Source organism: Candoia aspera, chromosome 6 (assembly GCF_035149785.1).
Source record: "Candoia aspera isolate rCanAsp1 chromosome 6, rCanAsp1.hap2, whole genome shotgun sequence".
NCBI lineage: Eukaryota > Metazoa > Chordata > Lepidosauria > Squamata > Boidae > Candoia > Candoia aspera.
In genome coordinates this window covers 4,486,054-4,496,857 of record NC_086158.1, presented here as the reverse complement: position 1 = coordinate 4,496,857, position 10,804 = coordinate 4,486,054, and the positions used below count along the sequence as shown (strand labels likewise).

General features: G+C 48.3%; 1 protein-coding gene across 1 annotated transcript in view; it reads left to right on the top strand.

Moving 5' to 3' along the window:
• The first annotated feature begins 942 nt into the window (after window positions 1-942).
• LOC134499593 (solute carrier family 12 member 9-like) overlaps window positions 943-10,804 on the top strand; it is a 96,067-nt gene continuing 86,205 nt past the window's right edge. The window contains exon 1 of the mRNA XM_063306308.1: window positions 943-1,153. Coding sequence (XP_063162378.1) covers window positions 970-1,153 — 184 coding nt within the window. The 5' untranslated portion in view covers window positions 943-969. The remainder of the gene's footprint in view (window positions 1,154-10,804) is intronic.

Here is a 10,804-nt window from a genome sequence, read left to right as displayed (position 1 = left end):
CAGCTGCCATCATCCCCAGCCAGGATGAAGAGAGTAGAAGTCCGAAGGGCACTGCCCGAGAAAGAGTGGGCTAAAGAAAAATTAAGAAGTGGGGTCTGAGCTGCTTCACCAGCTCTGTTAATGCCCTTCCATCTGTGTTTGCACAACCTGCTAACCTCAGTTCAGTTCTGTTTTTCTGTAGCAACCCCAACCCAGTCAAAGTGGATATTTGTAGCTCAGGGTTGAACTGTGGAGTCCTGGGTGCTCTCTGAGCCCAGTTGTTTTCTTGCAGATATTTCATTGCCAGATTAGGCAACATCTTCAGTGTGAAGAGGGAGTGGGCCATGCTCTCAGTTTATATATAAACTGCACAACCCCAACCCAACCAGTTCATGGTTCAATATACTGGGCAGGGCCAGAAAATGTGTTCAGGGATTAACCAGGAATCTAATTAAACAGAATCCTACAGTAGGAAATGACCTCAGAGGCTATCTATTCCAACCCTCTAATCAGTGCAGGAGCCACTTCCCTGCCGCCGAGCACACCTAGCCCGCTACGCCCAAGCTGAGCAAACACCGTCGGTGCCTGCGCACGACGCTCTGCCCCCGAACGGCTGGGGCTCGCTTCGCCCAGCACAGGGAGGCGGGCCTGGGTTCCTACCCAGCCTAGCCCGCCGTGGGAACGCGCCCTCGTTTCGGGGCAGCCCTTCCTCCCGAGTCGGGCGAGCCGAGCTGGCGCCTCCCGGGGTCCGAGCACCAGCACCCAGCGCAGCGCCCGCCGGCTCCCCAGCCCGCGTCGGAGCGCTCCGGCGCCGACCGCTCCCCTTCCCGTCGGCGCGGCCGCGGGAGCCGGGGTTGCGCCGGGACAGGAGGCGGGCCCGGGGCTGGCCGAGGGCGGCGCGTCCGGCGGCGGGGCGGGCCGGCCGGCCGGCCGCTTGCGCCCCGGCCGGCCAGCAGTCGGCCGGCCGGCGAGGCGCGTGGAGCAGCGATCATGCCCGGCCGTCGGAGCGGCGCCCTGTCGGAGCGGAGCCCGCTGCTGGCGTACCGGCTGTGCAGCAGCACCTCGCTGGAGGCGGAGGAGGCGCCGCCCAGGCCCCGCAAGCTGTCGACCTTCCTGGGCGTCGTGGTGCCCACTTTGCTCTCCATGTTCAGCGTGGTGCTCTTCCTGCGGCTGGGTGAGTGGGACCTTCCCGGGCGCCTTCAGCCGGGGCGAGGAGCGAAAGTGCCGTGGGGACGCGCCGTCTCGCGAAGCAGGAGGAGAACCAGCCTGGAAAGCCGGTCCTGGATGCACGCCTTGGTTTACTGCAGCGTTTCTCAACCTTGGCCACTTTAAGATGGGGGGACTTCAACTCCCAGAATTCCCCAGCCAGCCAACCAATTCCACATGCTGGCTGGGGAATTCTGGGAGTTGAAGTCCCCCCATCTTAAAGTGGCCAAGGTTGAGAAACGCTGGCTTATTGGTTGGCTGGTTTGTGGGTCAGGGCAGGCACAAAGGCAGGACGTGGGTCAGCCGGCGAGGCTGGTTAAGCGTGTCATGTGAATGCAGCCTGGTTATCCTGGAAGGAAAATCTTAACTTTCCATAGAAAAGAGAAGCTCTGTGACAGAGAGGGGTTGGGGATGAAGGTATCAACTTTCCTGGCCCATTGCTGCATGTTTCTTGGGTCGACCAAGAAGAAGCCCACCCTTTCTGGAATTCGCCAGAGAGGTAGCCATCTAATCCTGGTCTGTCTGAGAGGGTTGTGGTAACGAATATAGTCAGTGAAGCGATGGCGAAGGTTTGGCCTGAGAAAAACGGGAACACCTGAACAGCTTTGTCTGAACTCGGAGGAGAAGCTGAGCAGCTACCGGCTGGGCCTTGGTTGGGAGACCACAAAGAAATCTCACCTCTGTTGGCTAGAAGGGGAAGAATGTGACTTTAAAAGCTACAAAAATGTTGCCACACAAGGCAGTCTTCTATTGGGGTTTGAAACGCTACGTGGTTGGGACATCTGGGCTGTCTGCTCCAAATAAAATCTGACTGTGGGTGGACACCCTCTGGGAGATAGGGATGGGGGTCCCAAAAGTCAGCTTCCTCTGCTCAGGGCCCCTCCATCTGGAACAGTCTGCTCCCCAAGGAGAGGATGCCTTCCGACTGATATTTGGGGCGGGGAGGGGGTGTAGGGGCTATTAAGAATTTGATTATTCTCTTCTTCTCTTATCCTCTGAAGGGCCTGGAGTTTAGGCCACACCCAGATCCTAGCTAATAAATAAATAAAACCTGCTGCCAAGAGGTCCTTCGGAAAGATGGCTAACTCAGCCTTTAGGGCCCGTGGCCCTGTAGGGCCACACCTGTCCTCTGTCACTGGCCCAGGGGCCGGTTCAGCCCTCCCCCCCCATGGGTCCTTGCTTTTCCCATTTAGGCTGGGGGCTTGCCAAGGTCATCCGCTGATCCTCAGATTTTAGCTGGGTGGGTTAAGGGAAGGCTTTATTTTTCAAACACGTTCCCTGCCTCAGGCAAACAGCCCAGTCAGGGAGAAAGCTGAAGGAGAACCATGACTGCTGAGATGCTAGATTTCCACAGACGGGATGTTTGTTAGGAGGGCAGCTGATGGGACTTCTCTCAGATACAGTTTTCCCATTTGCTATCTAAAAGAATATAAGTCAGATACAGGTGTATTCCCTAGGTGAGAATTTGGTAACCCCTGTCTGTGTTGGCTTCAGGGCATTGTATCTCACACTAACTTATAATTAACTGGGGTTGCTAGCTTAATCACCTCCTCCTTGGAATGGCATGACTAAATCCTTACATAATTCTAAGCCAGCCAGGGGTTGGACTAGATGACCTCCAAGATACTTTCCAATCTATACCTTCTGTAATTACTAGAGGGCCTTTTAACCAGCCTGCCCTTGCTCCAGATGCCCCTGAACTACTTTGTGGCTTAACCTGGTTGCTGAATTAACCCATTTTCTACAGAGCCTCGATCCCTAAACAAAGTCAATGAATTAGGGTCACTAAATCTACTATTGTCTCAAAAAACAAAAACCTAACCCAGATCAGCATTAACCAAGGTTGGCATGTTGTGGGAATGCAGCTGTTAGGTCTTCCTGGCCTAGTTTAGGGTACTGCAGAAACCCAGCTAAAACCCTGCCAAAGATGAAGATTCATTCTGAAGAAAGACTATTTATTCATCCTAGATGAATAAATCTGCAAACAGGAAGTGGTGTGTATTTAAAAACAATGTTTTGAGATGATTACACACAGAAGCACATGTATTTCATATAGCAGTTGGCACTGTCAGTATTGAATGGAGAAAAGAGAATCCGTTCCCTGTTTATCTTTCTAATTCAGGTGGAATTCAAGGGTGCAGAATCTGGGGGGCTGGTAGGGGGCAACAAGGAGAGGCAGAAAACTTCCTCCTGGCTGCCAATTTATGGCCTGACCTTTGCTCCTGGGATAAATAATATGTCTAGGTGGATCTACTCCCAACAAAGAATTAAATTTGCCCAGGAGGGATGTTCTCCCTCTATATCTCTTTGGCTGGGCCTAATCTTGCAGATTTTTAAAATTTATTAATTATTAGATTTACACCCCACTTTCATTTTGCACAACTCACACCTAATGGTCCCACCTGCTATTTGCCCCCAAGAACAACCCTGCAAGGTGAGTTGGGCTGAGAGAGAGGGACTGGCCCAAGGTCACCCAGCTGGCTTCTGTGCCTAAGGGAGGACTAGAACTCATAGCCCCCTGGTTTCTAATCTAGCGCCACGACACCACAGCAAACCGTGGAACAAAATAGGAGCAGGTATGTGGGGGTGGGGGAAGGAAGCATTGATTGATTGATTGATTGATTGATTGATTGATTGATTGATTGATTCATTCATTCATTCATTCATTCATTCATTCATTCAACGTCTGAATCGGTCAACCCCTCAGAGCCTGCTTCCATCTGCCCCTGCAAACTTTGAAAAAGTCCCTTATGGGGATCCAGAACAAGGTGTGCTCTGCTGAAGTGCATTTTTAAGAGAAGCTCGTTTGCAAGCTGCTCTGTTCTTTGGAATGGAATTTCCTTTCCTTGGTTTTGATTGGGATGGTTGGCTTGTGGCTTGGCTCACTTGCGTGAGCTGTCTAATATAATTTACTCAGCCAGCATTTTTGTTTGTTTGTTTTATACCTTTGCTGATTACTGTAGGTTACCTGCATGGGGAATCGACAAGATGGGATAAGGATTTAGGAATTTCAATTTTCTCTCTAATTCTCTGCGCTCTTTCACTTTTTCTCATACTTTTATTCTTGGCAGTATTTGATATGGAAGTGCTCTGGGACTGCGGTCTCTTCCTTCTTTTCACGGTTTCCAGAGATTCCCAGTTCTTCTTTTCTGCATGCAGAGAAAGACACACACAGCCTCTTCAAAGGATATGCTGGAAGTTCTTTCAAGTTGATGCTAAGTTTAGAATTATGCATTTTTAGCAGCTCAGTTTTCACTGGAAAAAAAAAAAGCAGGTTTCTGACTTTTGCTAAAAGAGTTAGGTGTGCATCGAATGCCTAGGGAAATCTCAAAAGCAGAAGGTGAGAATGATTTTCAGAGACTTTCCCTTTCTCTCTTCCCCTCTCAGAAGTAAAATACATTATTTGAAATAAAGAAATACTGGCCAACTGTGTAACACATACAGATTGGAGGATTCCAGTTTTCTTTATTGCAAATCTGATTTACAAATCTTAGCAGAGTGCTCTTTTCCCCCTTAAGTCTCGTTCAAGTTAAGCTTGATTCCTGGTGCCGTTATTAATATATTGGTAGAGTTTTCTTGGCAAGTACAAATCTGGTTTGCTTGTGCTTTCTTCTGAGTATTATTTTGAGGCTCTGGGTTAATCTACAACTCCAAGACTGACTGCTTAGTTTTATTAAGATTGGCGAGGTGTTGCTCCGGCCGTGGTTTCCAGCAGATGAAAAACCATAAATTATGAACAAAGTTGATGTTAATGAAAATGATTTATTCACAGTATTAATCACGTAACTGGCTTTTGTGTTCCGCTACCCTTTCTATTTCATTTGAAATACAACTCTGAGCACGTTTGATAGGAAGTGACTGAATTCAATAAGGTTGTACGTTGATAAGTGTGCGCACAGTGAATTGGGGGATGTTATATCTTGGTGAGCATGTAGACCAGGGCTTCTCAACCAGGATTCTGTGGCACCCTAGGGTTCTGCGAGAGGTCACTAGGGGTTCCGTGGGAGAACCTGATTTATTTAAAAAATTATTTCAAATTCAGGCAACTTCACCTTAAAGAGGTAAGTTTCATTCTTTATTGTTAGTTTAAGAACACTGTTAGTGCAAATATACAGGCCCACCCATGAAACGAATATACTAATTTTGTAGCTTCTGGCCTATCTTTGAGCCTGAATGGGCAGGGGCTCCCCAGGGCCTGAGAAATATTTCAAGGGTTCCTCCAGGGTCAAGAGGTTGAGAAAGGCTGATGTGGACAACAGCAGCCAGTGGAATTCCCCGCCACTAGAAGAAGTGGTGGGGAGCTAGTATCGTGTAGTGGTAAAGACCCCAGGCTAGAAATTGGGAGGCCGGGGGTTCTAGTTCCGTCTTAGGCACAAAGGCAGCTGGGTGACCTTGGGCCGTTCCTTCTCTCTCAGCCCTCAGAAGCAGGCAACGGCAAACCATTTCCGAAATCTTGCCAAGAAAACCGCAGGGACTAGTCCAGGCAGTCACTAGGAGTCAAGACTGACTTGAAGCCACTGAAAAAAGAAAACAGTTGTGACTGCAGCAAGATGCAGCGGTTGTGCATTGAACGTTTCCACTGTCCTAGCGACTTGCAGACCTTCTCAAAGGTTCTTCTTCGTACATTGGGCCGGACAGAACAAGGACTTAAACTTGTGCTCCTGGGTCAATCCAAAGATCCATGTCCTACATCCAGATGGACGTGGGGGCTACCTCTTCATCTCCCCATCTTTGATCCGAGAGGGGAAGGGATTCATAGCTGCAGGGAGTTGGCTAATCCCCTTTTCAAGCCCTCTTTCGCTAGCAATTCGATGCCTTTTCTTCCTATGGGTCAGAACACAAGCGTTGGCCAACCTGCCTGCCCCCACCCCATCCTTCGGAAATTCTGTGTCTCGTTCAGAAGAGGGCCTAATCTGAGCAGCAAACCCTGATTGTCGTGAGTGGTTGGTTTCCTTTGCTGCGCTCACCTTCCTTGCTAGTGTGGTCACAACTGAAGTCACACCACAGGGCTCCCATTTTTTAGAAACAGGAGCTGAGTCAAACTTTCAAGGGGCCCTGGTTCTGCTTGTACAACCCACACAACCAGGGTGGGTTAAAAACCTAGCCACTGCATTCACATGACACGCTAAGCTTGATCGGGGTCCAGCTTGGCTTGTGTTTTGGTGACTTAGCATGCTGCAGGAAGACTTTGGGGTTAGTATGTGGTTTGATGTATTGTGCAAGCCTAGGAGATGGGTCAGTTCAGTGCCCGGGTTAAGTGTGTTCTGTGAATGCAGTCTGTGTGTGTGTCCATGGGAGAAGCAAGAGGAGTGACAGCTGCCAATCCATTGTTCTGAATTCCTGGAAGAGAGATGCCGTTCACAAGCTTCTCCCCTCAGCTGAACTTGAGATTCGTCAAAGGTTCTTGGTAATGTTTAGTTTGCTGAAAATGTAGAACTGGGCATGGCGCTTGTGAAATTTCACTTTAAACTTATGAAATGAGCGGGCTGTCAGAGCGCGATTTGAAGCCACACACATCTGGAGCAGGGCAGATTGGGGAGCCGGGGACCGGGGATTATGGAGGCTGCCACATCTGGGGGGCAGAAAGTTAGCAAAAAGCACATGGGTGAAATGGAGGGCAGCTTTGTTTCCCCAAATGACAGCTGTTAATTATAAAGGGGGAGGGGGGAGAAATCTGTGGCTGTTTTCACACCAATGCTGTCTGTCTGTCTGTCTCTCTGTCTTTCCTATGCCTGGCTAAGTGAGTTGTACTAACCTGGCCATAGACTTAGAAGGCACCCGCAAGATCATCTAGATCAGTGTTTTTCAAACTTGGCAACTTGAAGGTGGGTGGACTTCAACTCCCAGAATTCCCCAGGCAGCCATGGGGAGTTGAAGTCCACCCACCTTCAAGTTGCCAAGTTTGAAAAACACTGATCTAGAGGAACCCCCTGTACAGAGCAGGATCCCTCTACATTAGCCCCAGCAGACCGATGGTTATCTGAACGCTGCTTAAATGTTTCTCAGTCGAGGGATATATTTTGTCTCCCACTTCATTTCACTGCCAAGCAACTCTCAAAACTTCCCATTAGTAAGTTTCTGAGAAGATTCAGCCCAAATCTGTGCCTCAGCTATTTTCACCCTTCACTTTCCTGTTTCAGCCTCCATGACGTCAAGCCCAAAGGGGAAGTGAAATTGGCAACGTTTATCCCTCCCCTTTTAAGCCTTAAAAATAGCTGCCGATAATGGGGGGGTTTGTGGGCTTCACATCCTTGGAGATCCCTGTCCTTTTTTTTTTTTTTTTTTTACAAAAAATGGGTGAGCTGCTTGTGACTTACCCACTAATGTCCTTTTCCTTTCCAATCAGTGGAATATTGGCAGTGAGTTCTGAAAAGGGACTCGGGATGCCTAGCTGAAGAAGGCGAAAGAAAGATTGAGTTTGAGAATGGGGTAGATATGTGTTTCTCAACAGTGTTTCTCAAACTTGGCAACTTTAAGACATGTGGACTTCAACTCCCAGAATTCCCCAGCCAGCATGGCTGGCTGTGGAATTCTGGGAGTTGAAGTCCATAAACTTTCAAACTTGGGGGCTGGGGAATTCTGGGAGTTGAAGTCCACATGTCTTAAAGTTGCCAAGTTTGAGAAACACTGGTCTAAACTCTGCTGCCACCCCTCCAATTTCTTCCTTCCCCACCCTGTATTCCTTTAGCTACTGTTCTCAAAAGAGTCGCAATTTTTTTTTTTTTTTTTTTGCAAAAAAGTGTATGTACCTAGCAAAAAGAAATCAGGTGAGGCCCTTTGGACTTTTCCTTCACTTTCTGGGAATCACCACTGTTTTATTTACCATAAAACCAACCCAAGACTTTCTTGTCACTCTGCTGCAAAAATTGAGTTTTTTCTGATCACCCCAGATGTTGGGGCTGGCCCTTTCTCCTGGTCCACCCAGTCTGTGATGGTGTGGATGGGGCGTCCTTGATGAGTCTTTCCACATGCTTGGCAGCTGGCTGACCTTGTTTGGCCTTGGAAACTAAGCAGGATCAGGCCTTGTTTCTTGTTGGACAGGAGACCACAAAGAAATCCCTGAGCTTTAGGCTAGATTGGGAAGTAAAAAAAAAAACCATCCCCATGTTGAAGTCCAGCTGCAGCCAGGGAACCTGCTGGGTGACTTTCGGTACAAAGGTCTGTCTTACTTGGCCTAACCTAAAAGGTGGTTGTGAAGGTAAATCGAGAGATGACCCAGGACCTCATCCATGTTCCTGGAGAAAGGTGGAATAGAAATGTGAAAAATAAGTAACTCATAAACAACTGAGCTGACACAGCTTAATTGCCAAAAGGTAAGATAAAACAGGATGTGCCCCGTTCACATTTTTCTTTGAGCCTGGAACAAAAGGAGCTTTATGTAACTGCAACAGCCACCAACCAGTTAAAGCTTGAAAGGAAAGGAAGTCAGAAATTGCGAGCAATAAAACCAATTTAACTGGTCACATAACAGCTCAGATTATCTTCCTCCTCCTGTCCAGCGCTTTAGTATCATTGTGACCCAAGCAGAATTGAGAAAGTAATCTAGAGAGTTACTAATGGGGAGTGCGTCTTCCTGTTTAAGGCATTTCCATTTCCATTTCCATTTTTCCTTTTTTTTTTTTCATACCATGAACCCTAAATTCTGCCCCCTTGTTTGGAATCAGGGGACCAAAACTGGGGAAAGAGGGGTTTGCTTAAGGCTCCCTCTGGCCTGCAGAGCAAAGGGCAGATGTGAACTGGGGATTTCCTGCAAGGCTCTGCTCTCTTGCCTTTCTCCCAAATCCCTGGGAATTTACAGGATTGCTTTGAGATGGAAATTTAGTTCTCTGGAACTTCCCCAAGACATCAGGCATTTCTGCCTGGGGAAAAGCCACCCCATTTCGAGGGACAGAGCTGTTCCTCCAAGCCAGCAGTGGCATTTCCAACCCTGGCCCTTGACCTCAAATATAAATGTTCAATTTAAAAATCCATTGATTGGTTTCAAATCAATACTCTCTCCCTCATCCCTCCCAGCTCTGAGTCTTTAAAACAGTGTTTCTCAACCTCAGCCACTTTAAGATGGGTGGACTTCAACTCCCAGAATTCCCCAGCCAGCCATGCTGGCTGGGGAATTCTGGGAGTTGAAGTCCACCCATCTTAAAGTGGCTGAGAAACACTGCTTTAAAGGAACTTGGGCAATTCATAATGCTAAACTAGGCAGCAGATCAAGCCAGGATGAAATGTTGTAGAGATGGATGAGTGTCTTCCAGGAAGGTGGAGTGTCAACCTGTGATGGAACATAGACCTGAGTAGGGGGAGGAATCCTGAAGGGCCTTCAAACAGATCGGGCCCGTGTTTGATTCTGGCATATTAACTGGGATGCAGAAGCTTCCTGGATAACTTTGGCCCAGCTGCCTGCCTTCAGCTAACTCATCACATTGGCTGCATTCACACATTATGCCAACCCAGGTCAGATAAAGACAGCATTCTCTCTTTGGATGCAAAGGTGGATGTCACGTTAGAGCTCTTTGTGATTTGTTTTCCAAGAATTATTAATCCCAAGAGCAGGAACTAATTCAAATGTGCCAAGGGACCCCGCAAACTCATGTCTTTAATTAGACCAAGACTCATAAATACAGCTGCTTATAGACCCAGCAGTTGTATTGCTGGCAATATGGTGTCATTCTTAGATGGAGAGCTGGGCTAGTCTGCCGTAGCAAAAAAATCAGGAGTCTGGTAGCACCTTTTCCAACTAACACATTGTATCTGAAGGCAGAACTTTTCAATATGTTTATTTCTTGGCTAGCATGTAAGTGTCAACCTTACTTAACACATTCTGCAAACTGTTTCTCTTCGGCTAATTTATAGTTCCGTGTATTGCGTAAACCCAGAAAATACATTAATTCAGTAAGCAGATTCAGTATTTGTGGTCTGAACACAACCAGTCAGTTGTTGCAAGAATACAGTGGAATTACCCTCGTGCGAGCAGCCCTAGGGTTGGACAGAATGGCATAATTATGTGAGTGACAGACTTGCAACTGATTTATTTACAGCATTTTAGCCAAGTGATGAGGGTGGAGCAGTCAAGGAGTAAAGTGCACATAGAGGCCAGCTCTGTTTTCTGTGTGCTATGCCTTCCTCTTCTTACTCAATCACATCCTGGCAGTCAGAGACAGGTACAGGGATCGACCTGCCATGGTGCCCGTTCTGTCCCGGGGCGTGGGCAATGGCTGTGCCTGCTGCAGGGTCTGGCCAAGGTGGGGCCCCCGCCAGGCCTCGCCCGGTTTTGCCGAGATTCAGCTTTGTCGGTTCGCCTCTGATTTTGAATGGCCCAACGCCTTAAAACCCTCAAATCAAGCCACAATCAAAGCAGGCTTTTCCTGCAGTGCTTCTTTCTTTTGCCTCGGGACTGTCATCTCCCCCAGCTCCATCAAAAATTCTGATTTTCTGGTGCTAGATCACGCGGCAAGGGAACTGTGCTGCCAAAGGGCGGCATGAAAGCAGGAGGGAAGGATCCCAACATCCATGCTTCCATCTCTCTGTCCTGCCTTGTCCCACTGCTCCCTGGGGCGTTCCCCTCCCTATCTCATGCGGAGGTCCAAAAAAGACAAACTTGTGAGCCAAAGGAATGGGAAGAGGA